Consider the following 13,363-nt stretch of genomic DNA (forward strand, 5'->3'; position numbering starts at 1 on the left):
CTGGCTGGGGAATTCTGGGAGTTGGAGTCCCCAAGTCTTAAAGGGGCTAAACTTAAAAAAAAAACCTGGTGTGGATCTACCTGCAATGCTTAGACCCAGAGGCTGGCTGCGGGCAGAGGGAGGGAAGTGGGGGGGGGGGGAAGTGCTGCGGTTCTCCACTGCTGGGGTGGGGGAAATGGAGGGAGACAAGAGATGGTGAAGCCTCAGAACTAAATTACAAACAGAAGGGGAGGGGGCTGTACTTATAAAAGGAGCCCTCCCCACCCAAGCGGTTCCCCTGCCTACCCACCCACCCACCGGCTACTTCTTTGCTCTCAGCGACTTCCGCATGGTGGTCTTGCTCTTCTTCCCGGAGGGCTTCCGGTCCCGCTTGGCACTCGCTGCCGCTGCTGCCGCCGCCGCCGCAGCCAGCTTCTTCTTGGCAGCCGGACTGGTGCTGGAGAGGCTCTTGACGGCCGGCCGGGCTGGGGGCATGGCCTTGGCTTTCTTAGCCTTGGGGGGTGGCGGTGGTGGTGGAGGCGGCGGCTTCGCTTTCCCACGGTGCGCCAGGGGAGCCTTCCGGGCGGTGGGCTTGGCCTCCCGTCGCTTCACCATGGGAGGGGCTCTGTTCCGGGCTTTGGGTGGGGGTCGTTTTGGCATCCTGCCCAGGGGAGCACAAGATCTCAGCTTGCCTGATGCGGCCGATGCAGAAAAAACAGCAGCATCCGAGCCCCACCAAAGGACAGGACATCCCCTTGGCTGGTCAGTCAGCCTGGCCTGGCTCACTACCTTCCGGTAACGCCCAGGCTGCCCATGGCCACCAACCCCAACCTCTGACTCAGCCTGTGGGGCACATACCTCTTCTTTGGAGGCGGTTCCTCTTCCTCCTCCTCTTCCTCCTCATCGTCATCTGTCTCTTCCTCCTCATCCTCATCCTCCTCTTCCTTGTCCTCCTTCTGCTTCTCGGGGAACAGAATGCCGGGGCTAGGGAGAAAAGAGAGGTCACCCCAAGGAAGAGCCAATCCTGGCTAGCTGTTGTGGCCCGCCAGCGGCCAGCAGTGCTGGCAGTAGATTCGGACAGTGAGGAGGTTGGGGAGGAAGATGGGCCAGTCCTGGAGTCTGGGGAAGGCTCTGATGAGGGCTCAGTATTGGAGCAGAGAGGGAACCAGGGCCATCTGACGGTTATCAGCTCCCTTCGGAGTCAGACATCAGTGAGGCAGAAGAACAGCTGGAGCCTGTTCCCAGTGTGCACATGCACAGAGTTGCCAGAGGAAGGGAAAAGCTAAAGAACAGGGGTCGACTTGGGAGGAAGGCCACAGGTGGACGATGAATGGCCCCTCCCAGGGGAAATAAAAGAGGAGCGAAAGGGGAGTGGAGTTTGCAGGAGACCATTAGTTCGCTTAATTGGTTCCTGACTCTCCGAGACTCCTGGCCAAGTTCTGAAGCTATCGGCCTGTCAGCTCTCCAAGCCAGATGAGGTCTCTGACTATAAATCCTCCCTCGAAAGACTGCTGGGTGGGAATGTGCAGAATTCATAGTCAATTAATAAAAGGGGTTTTTGTTGGGACCAAGAGTTGGCTTCAGGCTCTCGGGAAGCCTCGGTCAGAACACAAGCAGCCAAGCAGGGAAGGAATAAGCAGGCCGGAGGTCACCCCCCAGCCAGACAGTAGGGAGAGAGGGATCTGCCAGTGCCAGGCCCCGACTGCCCCAGACTCACCTTGGGTAGTAGGGGAAACACAGCTGGAAGGTGCCACTGAAGCCCTTGCCGGAGATCTGCTCCATCCAGCCGTACTTCTCGCACTTCTGCAGAGTCCTCTTCAAGAGGTGGACTGCAGGGGGCACAGAAAACGGTATTGGGGGGGCTGTGGGAATGTCAGGAAGCCCACTCCAGAGGGCCCCGTGCCGAGTTTTCAAATCCAAGGCTCCAAATGCAAGGCGGGCACTCATAATGGAGAAGCCCGAGTCGGAGTGGGGGACAGTCCCCCTGGGAGGGTATTGGGAGGGGAGGAGCTGCACCAGCCACCTGGGGAGCAGAATCCGAGCGCCTTTCCCCGTAGCGCTGCACTGGTCCTACCCTGGAAGCTGGAGTTTGTGCCAGGGTGCTTCTCCAGGACGTATTTCTTGAGAGCGGTGGTGGAACAGGTCTTGGGCTCGTTCATGGCTGCGATGGCGGAGAGGATGGCGTCCTCCATCAGGCTTCCGCCCAGCAACGGCTTCTCCCCCGACTTCTTCAGCTGGTGCACACAAGGAGGAGGAATGGGCGACTTGGCCAAGAGGAGGTGGGAGGGAAAGAGAAGAGTTCCCCACCCCCACCCGTGCTAGCCCCAATTGCCAGGCAAGCCCTCCCTTACCCACCTGGAAAGTGCCGGAAGCCCCCTTGCCCGTGATCTGCTCCAGCTGGCCCTTCTCCACCGCCCGCTGCAGGGCGTTCTTCAGCAGCTGGGGCCTAAAGGGGAAGCCAGAGAGAGGCCGCTTGGCTGGCTGGTCCTGCAAAAGGGGCAGGGGAGGTGTTCCCGCCCCCCCCCCCACACACACAGGGGCTCAGAGTCACCACCACCCTTAGCTGCTACAGTCATGCCCATTTCTGGGCACCTTACCGGATGTCCACCTTCAGCTTGGGGTAATATTGGGAGACATATTTTTTGATCAGGCTGTAGGAGGCCTCCTTGGGCTCGCAGAGGCGGGTGAAGGCCAGCGGGAGAATGTCCTCCAGCTTCACGTGCTGCTCTGCACTGGAGGCCGACAAGCTCCGCTGAAAGGAAAGCGAGACGGAAGGGATATGAGGGCTCCACCCTAGGAGGCTGGCAAGCCAAGATGGAGCTTAAGGCCCCTTTGGTCTTCTATTGGGCCAGACGTGGCAGTGGCCGCTGCGCCCCTCCCTCCACCTTCCAGGTGAGGGGCTGCGCCTGTGGAACATCTATGGACATTCCTTGGAAGAAGACCCCCACCCCACCCCTCCCTGAGGGCAGCAGAACTCTCCTGCTGGCTCAGACTCTGGAGCACGGGTCAGCCACCTGCGGCTCTGGAGCCGCAGGTGGCTCTTTCATCCCTCTGCTGCGGCTCCCTGTCGCCGGTCGGCCCCACAATTGAGAGGGCTTTAGGACAGGTGGAGGAAAAAGGTTGCCATGCTAGGAGACTCCATGGTGGGAGAACTGGACTTCTGATCGGCTCAAGAACTGAATGGGGGGCATCAGTTGAGGACCTTTGAGGGTTTAAGGCTGCCGGCCCCTCTTCTGGAGGGCTCTGGGGCATGCCCAACTCCGCCGGACTTACCTTCCGGTCTTTGGCCTTGGAGCCCGTTTTCCCTGAGTTGGGGGCCACCACAAAGCTTCCAGACGCTCCTTTCCCTTTCACCTGTCCCAGAGAAAATGGACCAAGCGGTCAGGCTGGAAACAAAACCTCCTGCAAATTCAAAGGACATCTAACATCCCCTCCCCCAAGTTGATGGAGTAGGGGGAAGAACGGGATAGAAATGGAGTGGTTTTTTTGTAATTTGTTTTTACTTTTTCCAGTATAAACATGGACATTTTGTGGATAGTACATTGACTGGATCAAATCTTTTTTAAACAACATTAATAGTAATAATACAGATAAATATGTATAGTTCTAATCTTCCAACTTCAACGGTATTTATCTCTTTCCATAATCCTTTATCATTTCCCCAATAATTCATTTAAATATAAAAAACATTTCTTTGTGCCCTATATTTATTGTCCCCCCCTAAGTACTATCATTTAATATTTTTAAGAATTACTCATTAATCCACCCAGTTACCTTGACCCATTCCAGTCCGGCTTCAGGCCTGGTTACAGCACAGAAACCGCTTTGGTCGCATTGACCGATGATCTCTGGAGAGCCAGGGATGGAGGCCATGCCTCCATCTTGGTTCTCCTTGACCTCTCGGCGGCTTTCGATACCATCGACCATGGTATCCTTCTGCAATGACTGCGGGAGGTGGGGGTGGGAGGCACTGTTTTGCAGTGGTTCTCCTCCTACCTCTCGGACAGGTCGCAGTCGGTGTTGGTTGGGGGGCAGAGATCGACCCCTAGGCCCCTAACATATGGGGTGCTGCAGGGGTCGGTCTTGTCCCCCCTACTATTTAACATCTACATGAAACCGCTGGGCGAGATCATTCGGAGGCACGGGATAAGATACCACCAATACGCGGACGATACCCAGTTGTATCTGTCCGCCCCGTGCCAACTCAATGAAGCGGTGGACGTGATGAACCGGGGTCTTGAAGCCGTTAGGGACTGGATGAGGGTTAACAAGCTTGTACTCAACCCGGAAAAGACCGAGTGGCTGTTGTGTTTCCCTCCCAATAATTTGGCTAGTGTTCCATCACTCAGGCTGGGGGGCCAAATATTATACCCCTCAGACAGGGTTCGCAACTTGGGAGTCCTCCTGGATCCACAGCTGACCTTTGATCACCATCTGTCGGCTGTGACCAGGGGGGCATTTGCCCAGGTTCGCCTGGTGCGCCAGTTGCGGCCCTACCTGAACCGGGAGGCTCTCACAACAGTCACTCGTGCCCTTGTGACCTCTAGGCTGGAATACTGCAACGTGCTCTACATGGGGCTGCCCTTGAAGAGCATCCGGCGACTTCAGCTAGTCCAGAATGCGGCCGCGCGAGTGATTGTGGGTGCACCTCGGTTCGCCCACATAACACCTATCCTCCGCGAGCTGCGCTGGCTACCTGTTGATCTCCGGGTGCGCTTCAAGGTGCTACTTACCACCCATAAAGCCCTTCATGGTAGTGGATCTGGGTACTTGAGAGACCGCCTCCTGCCAATTACCTCCTCGCGACCTATTAGATCACACAGATTAGGCCTCCTCCGAGTTCCATCCGCCAGTGTTGACTGGCAACTACGCGGAGGAGAGCCTTTTCAGTAGTAGCTCCGACCCTTTGGAACGATCTCCCCGTGGAGATTCGTACCCTCACCACCCTCCAGACCTTCCGCACAGCCCTCAAGATCTGGCTATCCCGTCAGGCCTGGGGTTAAAGATTATAATCCGTCCCCACCCGAATGATGAATGTTGCTTCTATTTTTAATTATGTATTGTTTTATATGTCATTGTGTGTATTCCCTACCCCATAAGTTGTAAGCCGCCCTGAGTCCCCTCAGGGAAAAGGGCGGCCTATAAATAAACTTATCTATCTATCTATCTATCTATCTATCTATCTATCTATCTATCTATCTATCTATCTATCTATCTATCTATCTATCTATCTATCTTCAATATTCCGAATGGGTGGGTTTTACAAATAACGCCAAGTATTAAACATATTTGATCAGTGTTTCAAAATCCCAGTTTGTGCAGACGTTTATCCGACTTGGCTGTGTGTGTGTGTGTGTGTGTGTGTGTTGCGTGTTGCTCAGTCCAGGACAAGCCAAGCACGAGCTGCTCTTAGCAGGGAGGGAGGGAAAGGCACAGTCCTGTCCCAAATGACCGGATGGATTTTCCATACTGCGTGCCCCTCCCTCAGCTATAGTGACCTTCAAGGGCAGGCCAGTCTGTAGCGCCAAGAGTCCTTACCTGCCGGATGACGCCCCGCTCCAGCTCCCTCTTCAGGGCCTGCTTCAGGAGGTACCCCCTCCGCTCCAGGTCCAGCGAAGGGTATCTGCTGATGATGAACTTTCGGATGGCGACCACTGACGCCCCGCCTTTCTGATAGCACGCCTGGGAGGGTGAGAAGGGTGTGTGGGCAGCTCCCTCCCTGGCATCTGTCTGAGCAGCCAAACCGTTGAGAGGACTTTCCGCACTCCCACCCCACTGCCAATGCTCCCATCCCTCACTTTGATTGCTTCGATCAAAATGGCATCCATCTTGGGACGAGAGGAAGCTGCCATCTGCGTCTGTTTCTGCGCTCTGGCTAACTGGCTGGCCGAAAGTGTGGCCCAGGCGGGAATGGTCTTCTTCACTTTCTTCTCTTTCTCCTTCTCTTTCTCTGGATCCTTCTCCCTTTACGGATTAGAAAAGAGGCGAGTGGCTTGGTGGGCTTTCTCAAAAACCCATTCCCATGGTACGACCCCCACCTCTCCTATCCAAGGGCCACAACTAGGCTAGCAAACCCATGCTGGAAGGTTCCCACTGTCAGATCTGTCCCAGTCTGATCCCTTAGGGAAGAGAAACTCTCGATTTCCATTTGGTTGAAGTGAAAGGTGCTTTTATTAAGAGATGTTAGTTGCAGTAAAGTCAGGCGGAATCTGAGTTTCCCACGCCTCAGCACAAATTCCCACCCCTTTCCCCATGACCAGTCCAATCCCAGACAATGCAACACCACCAAGATGTTTTGGGAACGCTGAGGTATTTGGGCTCGAAACTTGCCACACACCGGATTCCCACATAGATGCATACAGGTTTATTGTTCATTTGTCCCCGCTCCATCCCTACCCCCCTATCCACCCTGGTCCTTTGATGGCAGGGTGCCAGCGAGGCGCCAAGCTGAAGATGGTGGACCTGACAGTCCCAGTTTGCTGCTCGGCCAGTAGACAAATCTCTGCCACTGCCCCAAGTGTGGGTCAGTCCCCTATGCCAACAGGAAGCGCCACCCAGTGGACTGAGGCAGCAACCTGTGGCCAAGGGGGCTTTGAACCCCTGAGCTCCCATGCCAGGCAGTTGGATCACAGGGGCATGGATTGTATTGTGGGGGCAGCAAGCACATGGTGGACAACTGGGTCCTTTCTAGCAAGGGCCATTGCCCAGGGGTGAAATGCTACCGGTTCAGGCGAACCCGTAGTTCCAACGATCAGCTGTGAGACAATCAACTGCCGAGTGATTTCTAACTAGTATAAATTGCATGGCACAGCCGATTGTTGCACGACTGATCGTCGGAACTACCGGTTCGCCTGAACCGGTAGTAAAAAAATGCTAAGAAAAGTTCCAACTGTTCCATCAGCTGTGCGACAATTAGCTGTGCGGCGCAATTTATATTTGCTAAAAAGCAGGAAATATTGCTTTCTAGCGAATCTAAATCGCACAACACAGCTGTTCACACCCCTCCCTGTTCTACCTACTTGAAGCGAATTAGGAGACTTTAGAGCATTTCACCCCTGCCATCGCTCTCTTGGCCTCTGCAGCCCACCTCCCTCTTCCCTCCTACTAGGGCCTTCCTGCTCTCCCCCCTCCCCCCTCCGGTTTCTTACTCCTTCTTGGCTTCCTCAGCAGGCTTCACATCTGCCTTCTCCTCCTCGGCCTCCTTTGGCTGCTCTGTCTCAGCAGGGGCAGCCGGGGGCACCTGATTCTCTTGTTCCTCCACGGTGGAGGCGGATTCTTCCGAGCTGACATCCGGTTCTGAAGGGCGGAAGGGAAAGAGGGCAAGCAGTTGGTAAAAGGCCAGAAACTCCCTGCTGAAGATGGGCCCTTGGGCTTTCCAGCAAGGCCAGGCATAGCAGAGATTCTTGCAGAGATCCTGCAAGATCTGACCTTGGCAATTCAAATGAACAAGGTTAGGTGGGGGATGAGAGACCACCACCCCCTCTTGCTGGAGAGCTGCAGTCCTCCCTCTTGCTCTGTCCTACAGCTGCAACTCTCACTGTTAAACCCAGAGTGCCCCCCACACCTCCCCAGCTCAATACAGTACTGGCAAGTTAACTACCAGGCCTCCTGTCAAACAAGGCTCTAAAGGGCAAAGACATGTCATAGAAAATAAGTTTAGAGCTGGGGGGAAGGAGGGGGGGCTGAATGCAACCATATTTTGTGTCAGACCTGCCTCTTAGGGAAGTAAAACTCTCGACCCCATTTGAAGTGAAAAAGCGCTTTCACTAAGAGATGCTGAGGCGTACTGGGGCGTACTGCCTGCAACCCACCACTGCTCTACATATACCCAGTAAGACCAGCCACCCCACCTGCAGCGGTCAAGGTGAGAATGGGGAGGGGGGAAAGAAATACCCCTCTTTACCTGGCTTCGTTTCCTCGGCTTCAGCAGGCTTGTTTTTGGGAGGCGTTTCCCGAGAAGAAGCATTCACCGCTCGGCGGATCGGCATGGCTCTGTCTTCGACTGTCTGGGAAGGGAGCAAAGTGTCACGAGATGCCCGGAAAAGGAGGACCCTCCCCTGGCAGGCTGAGAAGCACCCCACTGCCACCTCCTCTCCTGCGAGGTGACTGTGCTCGGGATTGTCAGCAGGTTGGGGGGTCCAGTTTCCTGCTTCCACCTCACAAGAGTTTTTGCTCCAGCTCAGAACGACATGGGGAGGGAGAGGGGTGGGGGGAGAGGAGAGGAGGGAAGCACCGGGGAAGCAGGAAAGAAAGGGATCAACACCTGGTAAGGAAGGGCGGATGGAGCCCAGCTGAGATTCCTAGAAGCAAGAGGGAAGAAAGAGCGCAAGGGCCCTTGCAGGGGCCAATCCAGGGGGCAAGCGTGGAGAGGGGTCAGCCCCTACCTCACTCAACTTGTCCAGGGGAGCTCCTGTTAAGAGTGGAACTGCCTTACGGTGTGCGGGATCGGCTTCAGACAGCTCAGTCGCCATTTAAATTAATGTTTTAGCCTCAACGTGAGGGTAATACACTTTTGGAGGCCCAGGGCTTAACCTCAAGGGGAAGGAGGACTTTCCTAACAGAAGTGCAAAAAAAAAAAAAGATTTGGTATGAAGGTGGTTATCAAGGACAAGGAAACAAAACAAAACAAAAAATATCTTAAAGCAAATTTAGCTCCCTTTCACCTGGCAGAGTTACAACAAAATTAAAACAACAACAGCAGCAGCAGCAGCAGTCACAGAGAAGAAGCAGGTCCCTTTTTTGCCTGTTACTTTAAACTTAAGGCAGCTAAGCTGAAATCACCTCCGAAAACTGGCCCCGTAGGACATATGATGCCGGACACAACACAGCCAAGCAAGGTAAGGGGGGCACACACCAAGAACAGGTGCCCCTCCCTACAGAGGGGGGACCAGCGGGGAGGAAGCAGCCAATCTCAGGCAAGTTCCAACCATGGGGCACTCGTATGCCAGAGGGACAATAGGCCAACCCTCACCCAAAGCTCAAACAGGAGCAAAGCAGAAGCAGCCAAAAAAACAGATGTTGTTGTATTCCAACCAAACCCGGGGCGCCCTGCAAATTCTGTAAACGACCCCAAAGTGCCCCATTGGCTGTCACCATCTTCTCTTGCCACCTAAATTCAGACTCCAAAGAGGTCCTTTAATTAACAGCAGAGGGGAAGAATAGGATGGCAGAGTAAAAGGACTCAGGTGAAATATGACACTCAGGAATCCAAGAAAAAAAAGACCACTGATTTTTTCTGGCTACAAGCAAAGCAATACTTCCCTCCCATTCTAACAGAGATGAAAGAACAATACAAAATGATTTTAAGGATTACAATTCTAATAAGAATCCTGTAGGCCTCTTCCCATCCTCCTTATAAGTGGAAGAAATGATGTGAATAGGATGAGTTTTTAAAAATTAATAAATGATGTTTCCAGGATTGGAAAAAAAAACAGACTGGAAAAAACATAATCATCTCTTTGGGCTCCCTTTTCAAGCCCATTTACCCTGAGGAAAAAGCATAGGTAAAGGTAAAGGTTTCCCTTGCATATATGTACTAGTCGTTCCTGACTCTAGGAGGCAGTGCTCATCTCCGTTTCAAAGCCGAAGCACCAGTGGTGTCCGAAGACACCTCCGTGGTCATGTGGCTGGCATGACTAAATGCCAAAGGCACACAGAACGCAGTTCCTTTCCCACCAAAGATGGTTCCTATTTTTCTACTTGCATTTTTACATGCTTTCCAATTGCTAGGTTGGCAGAAGCTGGGACAAGTAATGGGAGCTCACTCCGTTATGCGGCCTTTCTGATCAACAAGGTCAGCGTCTTTGCCACTGAGCCACCGTGTCCCTTAAAAAGCATAACCTAACCTTAAAATTTGTATCCAATTTCTCTTTACAACAGTTTTGTTTCTAACACTGATAGTATTCTTATCACTTAACATTTTTTGCGGGTGCCAGACCGTGTTCCCTGCTTCACAAAGTCAAACATTTCTGCTCTTCCAAAAATCCTGAAGCATCAGCACAAGGCACACTGAACTGAGCAATGTAATTTTAATGCCACAGCACAAAGCCAAGTTGCAAAGGGTTATTATTTTTTGACAGCTTGCCTTGGAAGCCAAGAGCCCCCCCCCCCTCCCACTCACCCACCCACCACCACCTTCTGCATAACACAGACAAGAATATTTAGACCTGGAAAGAAAACAAGAAGCCCATCCCTATACTTTGCCCCGTTGTCAACAAATGCAAAGTAACATTTCCCCAATCCCATAGCAAAATAAAATAAAATAAAAAATCACACAATAGCATATCCTTTCCTCCAAAGGATCCCAGGATCACATCATTTGCAGCTGTCAGCTGGGTGGGGGGGATTCTAAGCTAAAAGATAACGAGGCACATTTGAATCCTCTCTTGCTGCATCTGCTGGGTACCCTGTTTTCCCGAAAATAAGACCTCCCCGGATAATAAGCCCAACTGGGCTTTTGAGTGCATGCGCTAAAAGCCCTCCCCTGAAAATATTGCAAGGCAACAGCAGCCATGAGGTTACCACGCTCACCGCCTTCTGCACATGAAAAATAATAAGACCTCCCCGAAAATAAATCCAAGTGCTTATTTCAGACCCTGTCTTATTTTCATTTGATCCCCCCTGAAATAAGCACTATAAGAAAAGTGCTTAAATAAGACCATCTTATTTTTATTTAACCTCCCCCTAAAATAAACACCATAAGTGCTTATATAAGACCCTGTCTTATTTTCATTTAAACTCCCCTAAAATTAGCACTATAAGAAAAGTGCTTATATAAGACCATCTTATTTTCATTTAAACCTCCCCCTTAAAATAAACACTATAAGAAAAGTGCTTATATAAGACCCTGCCTTATTTTCGGGGAAACGCGGGTAAGTTGGTTGTATAAAACCGTGAGGTTGCAAGTTTCTGGAAGGAAGGTGAAACGAAAGAATAAAATATAAATCTTAAGATTTATAATTCACTCCTGTCTGGGAAAACTGGGGGAGAGGGGGTCTTTCACACCTAAGCCTGTGGGAGGAAATGGGGTGGTGGTGGTGGGTTTGTTTTTTTTTGCAAAGGTTGCAAAAAAAAACAACCTTTTTGTAAAAGGTTGCAAAGGGCAGTGACTGTGCAGCAGCCCATAAAAGAGGGGGAAAGTTGGGTTGGTCAAGTCCCATTGTCCCCCACCTCCAAACACCAACACAAAGGGGCATTATCTACAGCCAGGAATCCAGGCCCCACTGCGGGGTTTTGCTCAAGGGCAAAAAAAAAAAAGGCTTAACGGGGCTGCCACGGATAGCGTCCTGCCTGGGGCGATTCTAACAGAGGGCCCTGCCTGGGGGGGGGGGGGGCTGCAATTACTTCCAATGCGGGAGGCCAAGCCGCCCCCTCTCCTCCCCCACCGCAAACGGGTCTCTTTTTCCTCGGCTTTTTCCCCGGGGAGGCCCAGTTCCCGCCTAAAAGGAAAAAGAAGCTTCGTGCGCCTCGGCGACTTTCCTCGACTACGCGCCCAGGGCCCGACTCGAGGCGGGGAAGCGGCCTTGCCCGGTGCCGTCGTCTCGCAGGGTTCGGTTTGTGCTGCCACCAAGGCAGCGACAACGGACCCGGGGCCGCCCTCGCAGCAGCGGCCAGAAAGGAACTCGAGTGGTGGTGGTGGGGTTTATGTGGAGAAAGGGGGCCGCCGGGGCCTTTCCGTGAGAAGCGCGCATTAAAGCGGGAGGCGCAGTTCATGAGGAGCGCTCGGCCGGCCGCGGCCCCGCCCTCTCTTCTTCGGCCGCTGCCCGAGACCGCCGTCGCCCTCTCGGTCGCGCGCGCTCTCTCTCACTCACCGCGCCTTCGGTGGCCCCTGGGCGAGCTGAGGCGCACAAAGCGGGGGCAGCGGCGGCGGCCAAGGAAACTCCCCCCCTCCCCTCACTCACTCTCTCTCACACACACACAAACACACACACAACCAGAACGGCGGAAGTCCCGGCGGCGACAGGGAGGAAAAGGCGGGGCCGTCGCGGAGAAGGACCAATGGCCGCCCGCTGGGGGTGTGTGTGAGGGGGGAGAGCCAGGAAAAAAAAAATTACTACGCCAATAGCGGCCTTCCCTTTCCTGTCATGCGCACAAAGTCCTCGCCGATGGGCGGGGGGAAGGTCGGGGCGCGCGAAGTGCGCAAGCGCACTTTTCTCTCTCCTTTTACTCTCTCTTTCTTTTCTTCTTCCCTCCCCCATTCCTTCCACTCGACACTCTTTCCTCACGCGAACAAAAATATTTCGCGGGGAGGAACGAAGGTCCCGCCGCTTGAATTGGGAATCGGGAGAGATTTGCCCTGAGGCAGGGGGCGGGGAAGAAACGGAGAGAATAGGGCGCATGCGCGGAGCTGACCCCGCCCACTCTTACGTCCCCGAGGTTGTCGCCATCTTATGGGCGGAAGTTGCTCCCCCCGAAGAGACTGGTGGGCGTGGCGGATGCTTTGGCATCACGATTTTTAAACTAAAATGAGATTAAATTATGAAGACGATTGTATATTTTAATGTTGGCCACAAAATATTTATACCCAGACGACACACTGGTTAATGGATTGCTTATATAAAAATAAAATTAAAAAACTTTTAACTTAGGAAATGCATAAAAAAATATGCGTGTATTTTCGCTCCGCTGCCCTCGATCCTTGGACTGGGATGCTCCCCAAGGGACTTCCGTGCACCCCAAGACGGTGGGGCTGTCCACGCTTTGCTCCATGGGCTGCTTCTGGGATGTTCTTGCAGCTCGAATGGTGCCCTTGATGTAGCGAGCAGTCCCCGACAGACCACCCCCTCTCCAGTTCAACCCTGATCTGCACATACTTGTGCACTAACAGCCTCATGCACAACAGTATGAAGAGCACCCAAAAATACTCCTCCAGCCATCCTTCCCACGTTGAATGACCCCACATAATTCGTTTCTGCAATTCCCCAATGATAAAAAAAGACAAGGAAAACTGGTGTAAGCAAAGCTTTGCCCAGTCAGCTGCTACCTTACCTCCTCTTTATTCAGGCCTGGGAGTCTTTAACTCTTTCCCCCCACCTTGCTTGCTGGACCGTAACATTTGCCCCAAATCCCACCTGGAACGTGGGTCCTTCCACAGCAGAGGCTGGGCCAAGGAGCAGCGCCTCTGGCTCTACTGTCCAAAGAGAAGCTACTTCCTGAGCTTTTTTAAACTTGCAAAGTTTTGATCTTTATTTTGTTCTGTGTATTTTTTTTGAAAAGTGAAAATAATAGTATGGAGTCAATTTCGTTGTTTTTTTGTTGGTTTTGTTTTTTTTAAATATTTGTTCTATTGTATTTACAAGCCTTAAAAGTTTGCTCTAAAGGTTCTGTTAAGTATCACTAGGCCTTTCCCCTCCCCCTTCTTCTGTGTCCAGGGGTAGGAGGACTG

The 13,363-nt window shown here is 52.7% G+C and overlaps 1 protein-coding gene across 3 annotated transcripts; it reads right to left on the reverse strand.

Annotated features, from left to right (window-relative positions):
• Window positions 1-8: 8 nt before the first annotated feature.
• Window positions 9-11,888, reverse strand: LOC116518387 (heterochromatin protein 1-binding protein 3-like). 3 transcript variants are annotated; one of them, XM_032231730.1, is made up of 13 exons: window positions 11,790-11,888; window positions 8,364-8,533; window positions 7,883-7,985; window positions 7,128-7,275; window positions 5,778-5,943; window positions 5,518-5,661; window positions 3,253-3,333; window positions 2,577-2,731; window positions 2,335-2,425; window positions 2,003-2,213; window positions 1,697-1,808; window positions 838-963; window positions 9-640 (listed from the first exon to the last, which is right to left on the reverse strand). In XM_032231730.1, the coding sequence occupies exons 2-13, from the start codon at window positions 8,448-8,450 to the stop codon at window positions 301-303; spliced, it is 1,764 nt and encodes a 587-aa protein (XP_032087621.1). In that variant the 5' UTR covers window positions 8,451-8,533; window positions 11,790-11,888; the 3' UTR covers window positions 9-300. The 3 variants fall into 3 exon arrangements, with proteins under 3 accessions (XP_032087621.1, XP_032087623.1, XP_032087622.1); XM_032231731.1 differs by having other exon boundaries at window positions 10-640; window positions 2,054-2,213; XM_032231732.1 differs by lacking the exon at window positions 8,364-8,533 and having other exon boundaries at window positions 11,790-11,864.
• Between the last annotated feature and the right edge of the window lie 1,475 nt (window positions 11,889-13,363).

Source organism: Thamnophis elegans, chromosome 15 (genome assembly GCF_009769535.1).
Source record: "Thamnophis elegans isolate rThaEle1 chromosome 15, rThaEle1.pri, whole genome shotgun sequence".
In the NCBI taxonomy this organism is placed as follows: Eukaryota; Metazoa; Chordata; class Lepidosauria; order Squamata; family Colubridae; genus Thamnophis; species Thamnophis elegans.